General features: G+C 40.7%; 1 protein-coding gene across 2 annotated transcripts in view; it reads left to right on the top strand.

The window, feature by feature from the left end:
- The window catches only part of dock4b (dedicator of cytokinesis 4b), a 117,048-nt gene extending 102,890 nt beyond the window's left edge, over positions 1 to 14,158 (top strand). Inside the window, exons 46-52 of one of the 2 annotated variants that reach the window (XM_083935012.1) lie at positions 351 to 471; positions 2,132 to 2,213; positions 3,481 to 3,590; positions 5,580 to 5,652; positions 8,679 to 8,795; positions 9,535 to 9,599; positions 11,938 to 14,158. In XM_083935012.1, coding sequence (XP_083791138.1) covers positions 351 to 471; positions 2,132 to 2,213; positions 3,481 to 3,590; positions 5,580 to 5,652; positions 8,679 to 8,795; positions 9,535 to 9,599; positions 11,938 to 12,393 — 1,024 coding nt within the window. In that variant the 3' untranslated portion in view covers positions 12,394 to 14,158. The remainder of the gene's footprint in view (positions 1 to 350; positions 472 to 2,131; positions 2,214 to 3,480; positions 3,591 to 5,579; positions 5,653 to 8,678; positions 8,796 to 9,534; positions 9,600 to 11,937) is intronic. The other variant, XM_083935013.1, reaches the window with a different exon arrangement.
- The last annotated feature ends 5,229 nt before the right edge of the window (positions 14,159 to 19,387 follow it).

Genomic DNA, 19,387 nt, shown 5'->3' on the forward strand with positions numbered 1-19,387 from the left:
TTTTGATCTCCTTTTTGTTCTCTACACAAGTTACATCTATTTTTAAGAAATCCTTTTTGGTGACAACTTCCGCGTTAACCTTCTTTTAAAAACCCCATTGCTTTTGTTCTCAAACCTTTCTTTTACTCTTTTGCCTTTGGCTGACAAGTGCCTGATGAAATGCTGTGATTGCTGCATCGATTATCTTCTCGTAAACTGACATTTTCTGTCCCTGTCTTTTTCCCCTCACTGCCTGCCTTTTTGTCGGCTTTTCATGCTGAATTTTTCGTCGGTGAGTGAAACCCATGAAAGCTAATGAAGCACGTCCCTTCGCCGAAAGCCATAGTAATTGCTCTGTGTCTTTCTCTCAGTTTCCCTAGCTACCCTGCGGTGAACCGCTACTCCTCGTCCTCTCTCTCGTCTCAGGCCTCCAATGAAGTCAGTAACATCACAGGGCAGTCGGAGAGTTCGGATGAAGTCTTCAACATGCAGGTAATCTCCCTCTCTCTCTCATACATGCATACAAGTGACCTCTTATGCCTTCCTACACAGCCACACAAAGGCTCTTAAAGTAAGTAGTTGGAGTAGATAGAGTCCATTTGCCCTCCTGCTTCCTAAAGATTTCAATATTGCACTACTTTTTCATCCTTTTCACTCCATTCCATCCTCATTACTCTTCTCCTCTGACCTTTTCTCTTTGTCGTTCTCTCCGCTTGTTTGGAGCTTTGCCCGGCCAAGCAAAATTGTTGTGATGATTTCAAATAAGGACACAGTGCTTTGTGTGGTCCATCCAGGGCAGCTTGCTGGAGTTGGGCAGTAATCTAAATCAGATTTGGCCAATTCAGGAAAGCTGCCGACATCTCCTGGCAAGCTGTCCGGCGCACCTGGCAGGCCTCGAATAACAGCAAGCAAAGAAAAAAACACGAGAGGAAGCAGGCCGTTCCTCTCGTGTTCAGATCCCTGACTACAGCCTGACAAACACTTGGTTACGCTGTGTATGAATAAATGAACAAACCCCACATGCATTGAAAATAGCACAAAGACAACATTTCAAATGTTGAAACAGAAACATTTGACTGTTTTTGAAAATGATGTCCTCATTTAGAATTTGATGCCAGCAACACATTCCAAATGTTGGTCATGTGTATCACTTTGAAAGTGGAATCTATTGTTTTATGTAGGACTTCAGCTTCTCAACAGATTAGTCGTATTTGTCGTATTTAACATTTTATAAAGCACCAAACATTTTCAATTGACAAGTTTGGATTGCAGGCAGGCCAGTTTAGCACCTGGACTCCTCCACTACGGAACCGTGCTGTTATTATAAGTGCAGAATGTGGTTTGGCACAAACCTCAAGATCACATCATATGATGATACGTGACATGATAACACGGTGTCCAAAAAGTATTTCAAATTTTGACACACCTCAGGACAGTTTTCCGCTTTGCCGCAGTCCATCTTAAATGAGCTCGGGACCTGGAGAAAGTGACGGCGGCGTTTCTGGATGTGGTTTATATACGGTTTCTGCATTTGTGGGTGCAGCGAGGAACTGTTTTGTTTTTGGAAGTGTTCCTAAGCACATGCAAGGATTTCCACAACAGTGGTAAATCCCTCTCTATCTTTACTACAGAAATACTTTTTATACCCGATCATGTTACAGACCTGTTGCCATTTGACCTAATTGATCTTGTTGTTCCACAAGGTGTTTTCCTTTAGGATTTCACAACTCTTTTGTTGCCACTTCTGCAACTGTTTTGAATTGTGTTGCTGTCATCAAATTCATCATGGTCATATAATATTAAGAAAAACAATGACATTTCTCAGTTTCAGAATTTGATACGTTGTCTTTGTCTTTTTTAATATGGGGTTTTAATGTTTTGCGAATCATCTCATTCTGTTACTATGTACATTTTTACGCAGCGTCCCAATCCTTTTGGAAACGGGGTTGGATTACGATACAACATATAACATGTTGGCTATTGAGCTGAAGATAAATGTCATATTTATTTGCCTTCCCTAAAGACTTCATTACAAACATCTTTTTTTTGGTTCTATATTATGAAGTAAGCTTATTGATTTCATACATAAAAGATAATTAATGTTTCATAATATACTGATTCTAGTTAGTTGTTGTCTTTATTCCACCTACAGCCCAGTCCGTCTACCTCAAGCCTAAGCTCCAACCATTCTGCCTCGCCCAATGTCACCAGCTCAGCCCCGTCCAGTGCCAGAGGTGAGACCTGGCAAAAGCACTAATTTTACACTGTTTGTATGCTGTGAGCTTTTAGATGATATTTCACTCTAGAGTGACTCACACAGAGGTTCAGCTGGACACATTGGACATGGACACTGAACCTTTGTCCTTTCAGTAACACACTTTTCTCTGAAAAACCACCGCAGCATCCTGTCGGGTGAGGTCAGTGAGGTTAGAAGACAGCCAGGGAGCATAAGCAGGAGGGGGGGTTGATGTGAGAGAACAATAAGCAGACAGGGTTGAATGGAAAGTTAGAGAGTGGAAAAATAGAGAGAATACGAAATGAGCGAAGATGAAAACAATGAAATGTGCTGTGACGTGAAGACAAATGCTGTTGAAAGAAACATGGAGCCAGTGAAAATGCAAGAGAGAATAAGAGATGATTACAGCTCTATGGAGTATCCGCCTTGGATCTACAGTCCTGCCCAGACCGCCCCAGCCCCCTCTACAGTGTGGAGTTTGAATACCTAATGCCTTCTCTCTCCGCCTTCTTATCTTGGCCTGTTTCAATTGCGCTAACGTGTTTCTATCTGATCCACATCATTAAAAAAGTACGGATATAGGAAGACATTTATAGAAGCTTATTCACTCCCCTTTGGTGAGCTTCTGGCAGCGGGCGGCACCCTTATAAAAGTGGCCTCTGTCTACCTGTTAAGCCTGTGGAGAATTATTGCTTGTGTGGTCTTATCTGAACGAGAGCCAGTGATGGGTATCTCATGCTCATATGATAGCCTTCCAAGTGCTATCGTGTTCGCTAATAGCTTGAGATCCATTCAGTGGCTAACATCAGGTGAGGGAAAGTGCAGTAATAATGGTGCAGGCGAGTGTTTTACATGTTTATCTTGTTGTCTCTGTGTCCGGGTCTAACATGTGTCTCTGTCTGTTGTAATTGTCCAGTCTAACTGAGTTGGTGAGGGTGTGTGCTTGGAACGGGCGGTGCGTGTGTGTGTGTGCGTGTGCGTGTGCGTGTGTGCGTGTGTGCGTGTGTGCGTGTGTGTGTGTGTGTGTGTGTGTGTGTGTGTGTGTGTGTGTTGGAGGGGGCAGGCCATTTATCATGTCGTAGAGCCAGTGAGGCTGAACGAATGGTAGAAAGGCTTGGAGAGAGAAAGAGAGATTGGCCTTTCCTGATTGCCAGTATTTGTGGGTAATAGTCTAACACCTTGCTGCTATTTGGTCCCTTATGTGTTGCACATTCTCTTGTGTGTGCGTGTGTTAGCGCTCTAACATCTCACACTGTCCGTTCCAGGTTCACCCCAGATGGCAGAGAAACACAAGCATTCCAGAGAAAATGCCTGCCTGTCTCCACGAGAGCGACCGGTCAGCGCCATATTCCCCAACCCCCTGGACCCTGCACAGGTTAACACACATATACACACACACACATACACACACACACACACACACACACACACACACACACACACACCGTCTACGCACACACACTAGTTATGACTGGACGGTATAACCAGAAGAAATAGAACAGCCATTTATCAGATTTGGCTAGAAATTTATGTTCCAATATAGAATGAATTTGAATTGTCAAGTCAAATGAAGTGCAATGCAGCTGTCACCCTCTTAGGTTAAAACTAAAATAAAACGTGAATAAAAGATCCAGATAAATGAGCATCTAACCTTCAGTACCTGAACAACGAGGAAATATTTCTGCTAGTACGAAAGTTTGACAGTTTGCTCCTGCTGTCACATACGTAGTTCTAAGTTAGTTTTTGTTTTTTAAAAAAGGAAGATATTGTTCCCTGAGGCACTAATTATTTGCAAACTAATGCAAAGCCAGCTAATAGAAGCACACACAGTAACTCTGCATCTAAACCATTTTTTGAAATGGGATACTAAAAAACAAAATCTAATTTGGTAACTCAAATTAAAATGTTATTGTTCCAGTGCACCCGAAGAATCACATTGGAGTTATGGAGTGGGTGGAGCTATTTCAGGCACCACTGGCTGTTGTTTCAGGTCATTTTTCTCCATAGACAATGTGAGGTGACTCAGAGGTGAAGCACTTCTACGTAAAGAAGCTGCACCACTGCGTCAGGAACTATCTTTCATAAACAGTTAAGAAGAAGTTAACCATGGATCCCAAGGTGCTTTTTTTCCATCCATCTGGAAACATCCAGTCACCAAGCTTAAAATAAAAACTGCCAAATGTTTTGAAATCACTACATCTCTTCTCTTCTGTAACGGTGGTCAAGGCTGCAGAAGTAGTAGAGCAGTCTGTGTTTCTATATTAAGATGTAATTAAAGGCAAAGTTTGAAATGGGGATACAGAATGGGGGGAAACACTTCTCTATACTGAAAGCAGATGGACATATTTGGCCCGGGCATACAATTTATTTTCTAAGGAGGGTAATGGAAGAGGAACACATCATAAAGATGGTTGCATTCTCTTCAGTCGCGCTCACTCTGCTCCATCTGTCTTTCAAATGTGTGATTGTGTGATTTGGGATAAGATCAAATCTATGTATGATTGCTCCTTATATGCATGTTTTCCCAACAATGATCACCCAATGTCTTGTGAGAAATTGAACAAATGCACATGCCATGAGGCCTTTTGAAGCTGGGAATTGCATTTTTTCAAGAGCAACGGTCCAGCTTTGCCTCATTTTCAGTGAAGAAAAAAAAAGTACCAGGAGAGCCACCGGGAACAACACGATATTGCAGTATCTTCTTTAGCTGAAGGGCAGTATGTAACGCAATCCCACACTCCATCCTCAGTGACAAATCTACTGTAACAGCAAAAATAATGTGTTTGCTTTTCAAGGTCTTTCATCTCTGACGGTCAGCGCTACTGGCGCAGTTCACCTGTTTTTTTCTTACCCTGTTTGTGTCGAATCAAAAGAATTAATGTAAGATGAATTGATGTTGGGAGGCCTAACAATTAGCTTCTTCCTGAGAGCGGTAAAAGACCAGAAGACCGAAGCTATTAGCTGCTAATGGAACGCTGATTATTGGAAACATCAATCGCTTGTATCATTTACTGTAATTAGAGCAATCGGTAAAAGAAAAAATCCAATTTATATATTTTTGAGGGGGAGTACTCACCCACTTCTACAAATATCACACCACTGCGAGACATAAAGGTCATTACACATTCAACACTCTTTCTTTCTCTCTGACTCTTTTGCAGTCGGTGCCTCCCTCTGTCTATTCTATTGAATTTGTGATGGAAAGATTTCACACCTTGATATTTGCTTTAACCCTCTGATATTCAATTATTCCTCTCTGCGTTAAAGCTGGCATTTACTTACGTTATCTCAAATACAACTGTTTCACACTGTCCATTATTTGACAGTCATGACAGTGAATTGGACTATTTTCTTCTGTGTACAGAGAGCTCCTTCACATCAGATAGGCGATACGACTTTACCAAGGAGTGACCCCAACCTCTCAGCACCAGACAAAGGTAAAACACTACATTTAGCATATTCTTTGACATTCTTAACGTCCGTGCATACATGACTATCCACATGCAATACTCATTATACACTCACACCTTGCAGAGAATCCCTTCCAGCAGAATAATAACACCAAAGTGAGGTTTCCATTATTTTATTTGTCATGTTCACTCTTCCTTACTGGAAGCGAGGTAATGCAGGGGTCCCTCAGCAGTTATCTTTTCTATTACTCACCGACGCTCATGTCCCTGCCCAGGGGTGACGGTCATCTGTCCAGACATGCAGAGTGCATGACAGTTTAGGCCGCAGAGTGACTGGAGGCATCTGTCTTCACGCAGCTGCTTCAGGGAGCTCCCCAGGACACACACAAATGCATATTCTCTATTCATATATTCTCACACATGCACGCTGAGTTTTACTTTCCTCTTACCTCCTAACCGGAGACACTCTCTAGATTACAGCTTTTCATTTTCCCTTATCCTAAAAGAGTGATATAAAATGGCAGGTACTGTTCCTGCAATGCTGACGGACGTGTGTGACATTCATATGTATGAATTCATATCTATTATTTAAGCTCCCTAGTTGTCATTTCGCTCAGTACAGTCAAGGAAAGATGCATAAATTCCTAGCATTTTTTGGGGAAAAATATGCCTGCAAATTGAGACTGGGCCCCCGTGTGTAATTTAAAAAAACAAAAAACAAAAACAACCCTGAACAGTTTGATTGCTTTTCTCTGAAGTTCGGCAAAACTGAGTGTAAAATGCACACTTGAAGTGTGTTTCCCTCCATCAGCACCGCACACCAACACTTTTGTGAAATAATTAGGGAGGATTGCGGAAGAGACGCCTTAAAATAAAGAGCGAAGAGTGTGGATGTGATAGCTTCCTTGTGACTCGCACACACAAGCACACACCTTTCCATGTGATTCGAGTGCAATCTGTAAATAATGCAGCGAGAGGTAGATGAAGTGCCACAATACAGTGACATGACACCTTTATGCATCCAACAATGACGGGAGGCGTTAAAATTGACACAAAACCTGTGATTGTATAAGTGTTCTTTGGCACATCCTCTGTGTTAAAACCTTAAATCATTACTCCAGAATAAAACGTGACGCTCCCTAGACTCTCACTCTCAGTGCATTGAAAATTAAGCTTGTTCAGCAGCTGTGTCCAGAGGGATCAGACCCTGACTGTGATTTCAATAGTGTTTGATTGCATTTTATTTTAACAGGAATGTATACGCTTGTAGTAGCTCCTAGACTTGAGGTGGCTACTTTAGAGTTTTAAGTTTGATTGAATTTGACCTATAAAGCCGAAGACTAAACCAGTACAGGGATGCATTCAATCTACAAAAACTATTGTCCTTTTTTCACACAAATTGTGCACATGTGGCATTGCACAGAACAAGACCGTTTTTTTTCTGTCTTCTGTCTATTTTGGGACATTTTTTCATGACAAAACCACCACTGAAATGAAATCAAAAGTATTAGCATTGTAAACAAAAACTGTGATGAAGTATATTTGAATTCTTATCAAAGATCGGAATCTAAAAAATTTGAAAGACAGTGGTGAAAAAGAACTAATTACTTTTTTAATATGGAAAGTCATGAAAAGTCAGGGACCTTCATGCATCTTACCTTGTATGCTCCCTGTTGGTTTAAAAAAAAAAATCTTCTATCAGACACAAATATCACTTCTTCAGAGGCTTGTTTAGCTGCTTGACCTTAAGCAACATCTTGTATTTCTCTGTCATGTCTCTGCCAGTACTGTTAGCTAGTCTTACTGTGTCTTGGAAGAAATAAAGAAACATATTTATGGACTAAAACCATCTCCAGTTATTCTGAAAAGCACAGACGGGACAAGAAGTAAGCAAAAATAAAAGCAACAACAAAAAGGCTGGGACAGATTGAGAAATGCCTCAGAATTCCAGGAAGACGTCATAATTAAAAATGCATAACAGAAAATGAATGTCAACTGACCAATAGGCTCTTTCGTTAAAAAAAAGTGAAAAAATAATTCAATCAATCAGAGGTCAAAATTTACACTGAGCTGTGCCCTCCTGGGCTGCTGAGTGAACCACAGCATCTAGCACGACCCTCAATTTAATTTAACCTCAAATGTGCTGACCTCCACAATGCACGTCCAATGGAACTCTAGCCATGTCAGGAGACAGTAAACGACAATGGCACCTGCTTCACTATATAGGACAAAAAAAACAGTTAATTTTGTGCTTCTCTGAGATCACGGGGTTCTATTACTCTACGTCTCTCTGTTTTACTGGTCCTCAAAAACCTCAAGCACAGTGTTTTAGAGCAGAAGAGGATACCAGGCTAGAAAATTAATCTTGTGATTGTTGACATTCTGAACCTGCTTTGTAGAATAGAGCTTAAAGCTTCTAAAAACTTAATCACATTCTGCTTTAAATACTATTCAAAGGGGAGCTACACCCATTTTTCAAATTCATAAATGTTATTCCAATGGTCCAAAAAAAAAATAGTAAACACCCTAATCCAGGGGTGTCAAACTGATCCAGTAAAGGGCTGTGTGGCTGCAGGTTTTCATTCCAACCAAGCAAGAACACACCTGACTCGACTTACTCAATCAACCGAAATGTCTTCACACAGTTGGTTTGTTGGACCAGGTGTGGAATGAAAACCTGCAGCCACAAGGCCCTTTACTGGATCAGTTTGACACCCATGCCATAATCCAAAACCAAAGTGCAAAACTTTTAATTTGTGATGTCATCAAGTATAAAGTCTGGAACTGCTCCATAGACAATGAATCTGGAAATATGTTAAAGATGACAATGAGAGCACCCATGGGGATTTTCTGATGATACAAACAAAATCAGTCTCCTATTCGTTGTCTATGGTTGTTTGGTGTGTAAACCAGTGTCACTGCAGTTTCTCTACAGCATTCTTAATTTTTTTCTAGCTATCATTCCATCCATCTGAAATGTGTTTTTCTCCGTGTTGTCTTGTGTTATCATCATAAACTGTTGAGTGACTTGTGATGTTTCTGTGTACTGTAAGTGAGACCCACACCCAGTAGCTGGAGCCTAGACAGTGTCAAAGAGGGCGCTCCATCCTTCTCTGACTCTTTTGGCAAATTGCTATGTCCTCCTGTACCTCCTAGGCCACCGTACTCAGGTAAAGTGGCCGATCACGGTGAATTCTCCAATGAAAAATGATACTTATTTTTCCACGCTGACACCTGGTGCTTCTTACCACCACCTCCTCCTACTATGACATTTTCCCATCTGAGGCACTCTGTCTGTGCTGGCTTGCTGCTCCTAATATCATCCACATGACGTGAAGGCAACAGCATTTTCTTTACTAACTGGCTTGAAATGCTGATATTTGTGATTTAAGTCTGAATATCTCTGTGGACCTTGAGAGGGCTGAGGGCTCCGAATTGAAATTCCTGTCGATTTCAGGATGTGTGTTTTATTTTTTTCCTCTATCAGTGCCCCCTGAGAAATGTATGTCATTACATTTCAACAGTTTTCTCCACCATCAAGTCAAACTGTATTTTAGTTGTTTACTTATTTACAGATGCAACAGACTTGACCTATTCCCTCGTGCTTTCTGATGTATAGTACCGCCCAGCAGGGTAATAAGCAGATGTTTTTTCATCCCACTTTTTCTGCCCACATTGCATAGAGCAGTAACAGCTGTTGGATGTAGAAACAGCTTAAGGCAGCCTAAAGGACCTGCAGAACATCAGCGTTTATTTGATTCATTGATGCTTTAAGCCACAGGCCCTCTCAGCTCCATGTGTGTATATTTGCATGACTCATGCTGTGTCATCACAGTGAATGGAATAAAAACCTCTAATTTCATTGTGCCCTGTTTTTCTTTTCTTCTCTCCCTCTCATCTGGTTGTCAGCAGGCTCCTCGGCTAAAAACATGAGGTCGCAGTCACCTGTCTCCGCGTCCAGATCGCCGCAAAAGGTTGGCTCTCTTTCTGTCACTCACTTCCTCTGTCAGTTCGGTGTTAGTTTTGGGCTTTTTTTCCCCCCTTCTTTCTTACCCTCAGACAGCCTGGCCTTGCTTAGTGACAGCCTCTGTGGCCTTTCATCCTGCGCTGCTAATGTCTTACCGGCCAGCTCCAGGGTCTTTATCCTGCTCTGTGTCAACCTGAGCCCTGAAGAGCTTTGTATTACTGCTCACTGAAGCTGCTAACTGCTCCAGTGCTGCTGATTTTGTAGTTTTTTTTATGACACGGCTGTCCCGGAGAGGACCCAAAAAGGGACTGGCTAGAGGGCACTCATCCTATTAGCTAAATGTGCAGCTGGCAGGGACCAACTGTTGTCCACTGTGTTTAATTGGAGAGAGGTCACCTGGCATGCTCACCAAAAATATGCAAAACCAGATGAATTTATTCAACTTCAATCCATGTACTTGTCAGTGAATTGAAATTTTAAAGACTGAACCTTATTGGTTCTGTTCTTTCCCTTTTATTATTGATGCTATGAGAACTGCGTGTCTTGTACTGAATGCTCCCTTCAGCGTCTCTCAACTGTGAAAACAAGTTTTAATACCTCTGACCTCTAGTGTTTTTATGTTCATCTGCAGTTAAACTGATTACTCTCGCTTTGTCTCCGAGCTCTGATTTGCTGTTAATGAGCCTCTTAGTAGTTAATAACAGTCTGCAGAAGCATGAGAGGTCCAGGAGAGGTTAACTAAGCGCTGAGCGAGCTTTTAATGAGGTGTAAAAAGTTGTTAAAAAACCAAAGCTTGTTTCTTGCTAACTGTTATCTTCTTTGTGAGCTTGTCACAAGCAACAGTGCTAAGCTCCTGGCTTTGTTGCGGGAATAATGTCGTCTTACATGGATGCGGTTATTTGTGCGTGTTCGTGTGTGTGAGGCAGATATCGAGCGAGAGAGAGAGAGAGAGAGAGAGAGAGCGACGCTAGAAACCACAGTGTGAGTGACAGCTTGGCACTCAGCATGCTCTGTCAGTCAGATTTGTTTGTGCGGTTAGGTGGGTGGGTGTGTGTGTGTGTGCGTGCGCTGGGGCAATAGAAGGGACCCGGAGCGGAGTATCAAGCTGCCCATCACAGCACAGCCAGAGACAGGTCCTCCGCAAACCTCCAGCAGGCCCTATTATCTGGCACACACGTTGGAACACACACACCAGTCAGTGCAGCTGGGGGCCCATTACCTGACCACAAACCCCAGGACAGAATGAACCTGCTGAACACACACGGTGCCAGTCAGAAATGATGCTTAGTGGTCTCTTACCCTCTCTCTAGAGAACTGGGTCTGGAGTTTAAACTATATATATTTTTATCATGTACAATTTCAGGGTAGATGCACTCAGGTTGTTGTATAGTGAACACACTGATTTGAAAAGATTCGTCCAGTCGTGCATGTCCAACGGACACCTCTAATGCGTGCCCCCTGTTGCATGAACAATACAACAGCTTTTACTGATCAATTCTATACTCCACTAGATACAATTAGGTTTTAGCAGATATAATGGCAGCAAGGGGTAATTGCTTAGAAAAACATTTTGATGAGTGATCGGAATTTTGTGTGGGGAAAGTGCAGCATATTGTGTTTTTTCGTCTCGGTGCACACAGCCGGTTGATGGATTGAAAAAATCTGGCCCTCTCAATTTGTCCATTGACTCTCCTTTTTAAAAAAAAGTATTTATCGTTGCTGCATGACCGTCAGCACACATTGGAGACAGTAGAGTATCAGAATAGGGGATGCATACAACATGTTTGCATGCTTTCGAAGTTGTTTATATACATTTTTTCAAATGTTTTTTTGACTCTTGTGAAATGTTAGATACTTTTACTTCACTAAAAAGTCCTCAAATGAAGCCATCTGAGAAGGAAACCCCACTATTTGGTAGAACTTTGGGGTCACTGCTTTAGGGCTATGATATATTTATATATATATAATTATTCTTTTTTTCTTTTCATTGAATATCTTGAGCTCATTTTAAAGGGTCTGAAGCTCTATACAATGGGAAGCATATTGGATTTTCACATAAAGAAAATAAGATTAGATCAACTTTATTGATCCCACACTGGGGAAATTCACATGTTAAGACAGCTCAAGTTGAAAGGAAAAAAAGTGATAATGGAAAGCAAACAAGATAAAAAAATACACATAAGATAAAGTCCAATGAAAAAAGAATAGCTGCTGTATATACATAAGAGTAGAATAAAGGCTATATATTGTACAGATCTGCCGTATAAAAGATTATTATTGTTGTACCTACACAAAACTGACCCACAGTCTATATGATTTTCTCTTTATTCTTTCTCTCCGTCCAGACCACAGTGCCACCTTTTACCCCTTCGCCAACCGAGTGCCAGTCTACCAGCCTCGTCTCCAACTCCCCCGTTCTCTCCGGAAGCTACAGCAGCGGCATCTCCTCCCTCAGTCGCTGCAGTGTGTCGGAAGCTTCGGGCACCGAGCTGCCCACAGGCGACCACCCAGCCCACCCGCTGCCTCCCCCCACAACTTTGCCAAACTCTGTCTCCAGCAGCTCAGATGAGCCGATCCGCAGGGAGAACAAGACACCTCCCCCCTACAGCGTGTACGAGAGGAACAACCCCCGCAGGCCTGTGCCGTTGCCCCACTCCCTCTCCATCCCCCCACAAACGGACCCCCCGGCCCTGCCACCCAAGCCTCATCAGCTCCGCACAGGCAGCATGAAACTGGACGGAACCTCCGACCCTCGTGTCCCCAGACCAAGGCCTCTGCCCAGGAAGGTGTCCCAGCTATAGGTGCTGGTTCAGGTCCAGGTCTGGAGAAGAAACACACTGGCGTATTTTGCACTTTTCTACTGGGCACTCACTTATTTTTTGTGATCTTCAGTTTGGCATTCCTGACCTACACCCCAATAAAAGACACAGGCCTATAGATTAACAGGCAGTAAAAAAAAATGAACAAAGTGTCAAATAGTAAGTTTCTTTTTGTATTTACTAGAGGGCATTGCATTGACTTTGACTTGGTCATTCTGCACTTTTAGCTCTAGTATATTTCATAGGTCACCACGGTCAGTCGCAACATATGTTTACCAGAACACTCTAGAAAAACACAGTTTTGATAGATGTAATAATCTCAAATAAATATATATATTGGTATATATGAGGATTGTTTTTGCCTTAAGTATTGGAAACAGAGTCTTTTATCCGTGAGTCTTGCACGTTTGTTTTTTTAAACGACTCCGTACATTTGTATACTGTATGGCTAAAAAGGTGCTAGAGGCCTCAAGTATGCATTTCAGTGAAGTGTAGTAGAAACGGGTGTGTTCTCATAGTCATATCCACACAAGCAATGGTACAAAATAGTTGAACAAAAATTTTAAATGCTGTTATACCTGCCAGCTTTTAAAATCCTGAGGAAATGATAGCAATTTCGAGGTGTATTTAACTCAACGTGGTTGTATGTAAACTGGAAAACTAGAGAGGTTTTCAGGGAAATTGCCACCTTAACGAACCACTCTACTGCCCTTTTCCCTCTAGAACATTGAAATCAACCTTTCAAACTTACCAAAAATTGCCTGCATTAACAAAGAAATCAGAAGCCTGGACCAAACACACAGGAAAAAAAAAACTCTGGTGAAAATGCATGCTGGGATGCTGGACTCTACGTTTGACCATTGCTATTTATGTGAACACACCCTATCCCTCCTGCATGATGTACATGACAACAGATTTTTTTTTTTTTTTTTTGGGGGGGGGGGGGGTTACTAAGTATTGTGCCAAAGGAAAATGTACAATGTTCTGTAACTGAAAAGACATTTTTAAGAAAGAATTTTTAAAGTGATCTCACCCCAAGAAAATCCTAATTGAACGGCAATCTACTGATCAGATGTAACTCAAGACGAGCACAAACAAGACTTTATCATCTGCGTTATGACCTGTACTGTTATTATGAATTCTCTATTTGACAAAGCAGTAATTGCAACAGAGTTTCACTGTCGGTAGTCACCTTAAAACACACAAGGTCTGGCACTCCATTAAAGAAATATTTACAAACTAATCATTGTCAAATATTTGTACAGTTGAGATTTACTTTGTGTTTAATTAAAAAGATGGACGTGAGTGCGTGAGTTGCACAGTTCAACCACATTGTATTGCTGCAGTGAAGTAACTGTTCTGTGGCAGGCACATTTCACATTGTTTTGTAAAATAGAGGACAGTTTAGCATAAAATCTTCATCAATCTTTAATTCTGTGCACCATTTCCGTTTGGGGGGGAGGGGGTAGCTTTAGCATTGTTTGTATCTTTCATTTGTGTATGGTTAATTTACTTTTGGATTTGTTGTGAATTTTTGAGATTAAATATTCACATTAATCAGTACTTGAGAACCTGTAAATTATATGATGAGATTAATGTAAGTATGCCAAATATGAAATTTGTGTATTACAATTAATGTAAATATTGTGTTTTTAACAAAATGTAGCTATAACAATTTACAGCTTTGAATGTAATGTTGAAGCAGCAAATTATTATTATTATAAATGTTCAAACTTTTATGGTTTTGTGAGTGTAGAAAAACTAAGGTCATGCATAATGACACCTAACACATTTACAAGTTCAATAAACTGCCCTATGTAATACAAAATGACTGATTGGCAGATTTATTTGTTATTTTTATGTTGAAGATTTGTGACTAAGACTCTTTCCTAATTTATGGGGTATTGAGGTTTTTCACATGAGCAAAACACCAGTACTGCAGAGCTAATAAAAGATGAGACATAATGCACCTCCAGGAATTAACTTAAACGTACTTAAATATACCCTGGCTCACATCCTGCTCTGAAAGGAAGCAGGACATTTTATAGAGAAGAAGGACTAGCAATTGTTGGCAGGAACCATATACATCTATCACCATTTGAAAGCGCAGTTAGAGGAAAGTAACTTCAAATGTTAACATTTATTACAGTATTGAAACTTTATAAGGTAGAATACTGTAGATATTCTGCTCAGGTGAAATTGACTATTTATTTGGATTTCCTTGGGACAAAGTTAAATAGATTAAAAACACTGATGATCAGGAAAGAAGAGGGGTTATTTGGAGCAGGGCCCAACCTGCTGGCAGCAGGAAAACAAAAGTGTTTTTTTAGTGGTACATACTTTATTTATATGCCATCTTATATGCAGTTTGAGAGGCTTATAAATGCTGCCTATGTCAAGTGCCTGGAGTCCTTGGTAATGAAAGGGCTGGCACAAATGTGATGCCACATGCGACTGATTGGTGCTTTTCTGCGTTTGCTGTTTGATTGACTTTCAATTCAATTCAATTCAAAAAACTTTATTTGTCCCCGGGGGGCAATTCAGGACTTTGTCAGAAGCTAGCTGGTAACTGTGATCACCATAAACAATGTGGATTGTCGTCTTCAGCAGGAGTCTTCAACATTTTTTAAGGCTGAGGACCCCTTAGCTGAAAGAGAGACAAAGCAGAGATCCCCTACTAAAAATAAAATACTAAATTGAGTTGCATATTAAATCAGGCTTAACAGCAGGGCGGCTTAATGCCTATACACACAGCTTTTTATGGTGCTACATACAATACAAATATATTATAATTATTAATGTATTCATATATTAATACATCATCAATGTTCATGTTAAACATACATTTGGAAGGCACATTGAATCCACTTAATTGTATCTGTGCATGGCTACCTTGCTAAGCCAGTAAGCCAATCCTCAAGGTTGTTGTGTAAATTTATTTATATATTTATTTATTTCACAAACGTGTCTTTGTTAATAATACGTTGCATTCATCTTAATGTATATTTTCCGACATTTAAAACCTGTAGGTGTCCCCCAGACTCGAGACAGTGTTATAACTTTAAACGAAACCTCTAGTAAAAAAAAAAAAAAAAAACAACTAGATTGAGTGCTTCAGGAAAAATGAGCTTACAGCTAACGTTAGCTTGTCAGAGGAAAGCTTACATGACCAAAAACAAACTTGCACAGCTGCGCATAAATGGAGAAATTGAGCAGTGCAAGTCGAGGAGAAACGGTCACATTATGTGCCAATTTGTGTTATCTCTCACTGTTGAACTCAGTGGGAATTGTGAAATTTTCCCGTTTTGCCAAATGACGTCCAAAATAACGCCATCTCCCTCCTAAAAACACCACAGGATATTACGGTAATCCTGCGATGGAAAGAAATATTTAAGTCGGGTAGGTAGTAAAGCAGTAGTCAATGAATTTCAACCATGTGTGGCTCTCGGGGCTGGCCATGTTGCATGTCATAGTAGGAAAAGCTGTTGCTTTGGTTTTAGACACCACCTTCTGATACCCCTATATATAGCTACTAGTGTGTGTGTGTGTGTGTGTGTGTGTGTGTGTGTGTGTGTGTGTGTGTGTGTGTGTGTGTGTGTGTGTGTGTGTGTGTGTGTGTGTGTGTGTGTGTGTGTGTGTGTGTGTGTGTGTGTGTGTGTGTGTGTGTGTGTGTGTGTGTGTGTGTGTGTGTGTGTGTGTGTGTCTAGAGGGAGTCGTTGTCCAAAAGTATGTAGGACAACTTGTACATTAGTGTGCTGCACCGAAGATAGGACCTGCTTCATGTCCCCACTTTCAAATGGTCAACCCTACTTTCATATTCACAAAGACTTCGCTTTTATGGAAAGATGTAATTGGCTCATTTGGTAATCTGCTTCTCTCCATAAATTTCACATGCTTTTGCATCCACGGCCATGCGTTAAAGCCTTTTAGAAATCTCCCTCCGGTACACAAGTGGTTCAGACGCTGTAGATGACTTACTGGTGTATGATAAAGGAAGACACATTCACACAGGGGAGAAATTTCCCTGTTCATCTCAAGGCATGTGATTACCCCACCACCACACCAACAGTTATGTGTTGTGGGAACTATGCTGCTCGATCGAGGGACCTTGAACAATTGTAAAATGTGTTGGTGTATGTAAATTGTGTGTATTCCCTCACACTCTTGCCTATAAACATACTGTGCGTGTGCAGTGCGGCGATTGGGAGACGCGCACACTTCACCTGTCAGAACCCATCATAATTGTTGTTGGTTGGCTGTAATTTCACAGCAATTATCCTGTCAGGAATGAATTCCCAGCTAATCGCAGAGTCTCCTTGCAACAGAAGGTGCACACTGTGGCGACGGGAGAGACGTGCCTCCGCCATTGAGCGAGCCTTGGAGAATTGTTGTCTGTTACAAACCTCCACGGGCTTGTCAATCTGCCCCTTATTGAGAAAAGAGCTCTATTCTGCTTGTAGTAGCAGCAGCGAACAAAGCCTCTCCTGGTTAAAGGACAGGGGAGAGTTAAGCAGGCAACAAATTTCTGCTGATCCCAAACACTGACATTTTACATTTGCGGGCACAGATAGCTTCCTTTACAACAAAAGGAACCATAGCTGGAAAGCGCATAGCCGTAATAACATGTAAATATTATAAACCTGCAGTGTTCCCTGTTATTGTAGCGACATTCAGCACATTTTGAAAAGATGCAGCATTCATTACATCCAGCGCAAGGTTTGTGCTGAGCAGTTTAGCCCTATTATAAAAGCACTAAACATTCTACGCTTATTGCATTCATGGGTGATGATACATAATTATCAGGGGAAAGGAAGTGCTAGGTATTAATTTAAAGTTGCCTGGGGCGAATTTTGGAGAACACACAGCCGCAGAGAAACCCAAGGTGTTTGTCTCGCTCTGCAAATCTCTCGAGGGAGAGGAGAAGCTGGAGCAGCTCTGCAGGGAGCAAAGAACCTCCATCTCAGATGCACACTGAAGAGAAGTTTCAAAGACAAACTCGCAAGAATAGATGGCACGCTTTATCTTTCTGCACCACTCGTATATCTGCTCTGTGTTTAGCAGCTTATGGGGGATTTTCACCTGACAGCTTCAAATACTCCAGGTTGTTTTTAATGGCACGATGAGTGAAGTTTAATTTTTTGACTGGTGCTGTCCTCAGCGGAGGACTATTGCCTCAGCTCAATGAGGAGTTGACTGCTAGTTTCAAATGCTTTGAATGCTGAAGAGGAGTACAAGACAAAAAGAGATCAGGGGAATGCAGCTGTGTGTGTACGTGTATGTGAGTAAGTGAATGTGTATTCTTGGAACAGATTTTTGCAGCATTTTTCTAAAATCACTGCCGGAAGGCGTTGTGCAGGATTCAACCTTTGTGCTAATTGCTTGACAGTTAAAATAATTCTTCCTTTATCCCCTTTGTGGCTAATTTAATTTGACTGCAAAGTAAATGTTTTGAGAAAAAAGTACTTTATTGTGGTAAATAAATAATTAGATTAGATTTGACACTTTAAATCCACAAAGAAACAAAAACTAATTTAGTAGCATAGCAGCAAATGATAATAGAGACCAAAACAAATTAAATCAGGTATGCTCTTAAAAACAAGTTGAATAAAGCAGGTAGACAATATGAAATTAAACCTTTTGAAACTAACAGTTGTAACAGCAATCGATAAAACTAAACCTAAAAGATAACATATCTCAGAAAACAAGTAAATACTGTAGCTCATGTTTCACAGCACAAACCTTAATTGTTTTGTGGAGCATCATCCATAACCAGTCACTTGACCCAGTTTTAAACAACTTAAAACAGATAATGGTCATTACTGTCATTACATCTCAAATGAGCCTAGCTTCTACATCAAATGTATCATGTTTGGATGGTAAATTGTACAGGTATGCATTTTGTTTTTTCTTTTTTGCATTTCTGTTGAATTAATCACATTTTAAACTGGCTCTACTCCACAGTATTTGGTGAATGTTGGGTTGTGAGCATGTGCAGCTTTCCCACTTGACAAGGATCTATTAGAAGGACTGACCAAACCACTCTTCCTTTATTTATCAGTCATTAGCCACAGACGTAAGGTGAAAAACCTGTTAAAATAAATGTCCATGCAATACTATTTCAAATAAAAGCAAATGGACACATTTTTAAATATTGCAATACCCTAAAACAACAGTGCCTTATTATTCCACTTCAGTTTATAAATTCAGTTAAACTAAACATTTGAGTTAACATCCTAACATATGTTATTGTATTGCATTTCAATACAATAACATATGTTATTGTATTGTATTTCAATACAAAGCAGTTTATTCAAATTGTGCTGTATTTTTGTAACAACATGCTTTCACAAAGCCTAAGTAATTGACCAATTTCCACCATAATTGTAATCAAAATCGAACCCGGAATGTACTTTAACTGTAACAAAACAATCAACAATTACCATTATCACCTGTGCTTCTACTTGATGAGCATCATAGTAGCAAATACATCTAAAACGGACATTGGCACATGAACACAAGAGAGTAAAGAGTTAGGTAAATAGTCTCAGTGACATGCAGCTAACCCAAGCGCAGTGACAGCCTTAATCTTTGGCAGAAAATGGCAGGAAAACAGTCTCTGGAGTTTCATGAAGTTCATCTTACCGGCTGCCTGTACAGATTTTGTGGACGGATCAGATCTGCACAGTCTTACTACAGTCTCAATTACAGGGGCATTCTCCCCCAGTGTTTGTTAGCACCGCACGGCACTTCTGCAATAACAATAACATGCTGTGTGGTGCCTTTTAATGCATGTTGGTTCTATCTGGTCTACCAGTGGATTTATTCTGTTACCTAATTTATTTACCTATATCATGTATTGTATTCACTTAAATAAACAAATTACTTATTTCATTTCTAAGTACAGATACTTCCAAGAAAGCGTAGTTTGACTTTGTGGCATACATTGAAACAGTAGAATGTCCTGCGATCAATATTC

The sequence above is a fragment of the Echiichthys vipera genome (genome assembly GCF_963691815.1).
Source record: "Echiichthys vipera genome assembly, chromosome: 20".
Taxonomy (NCBI): Eukaryota; Metazoa; Chordata; class Actinopteri; order Perciformes; family Trachinidae; genus Echiichthys; species Echiichthys vipera.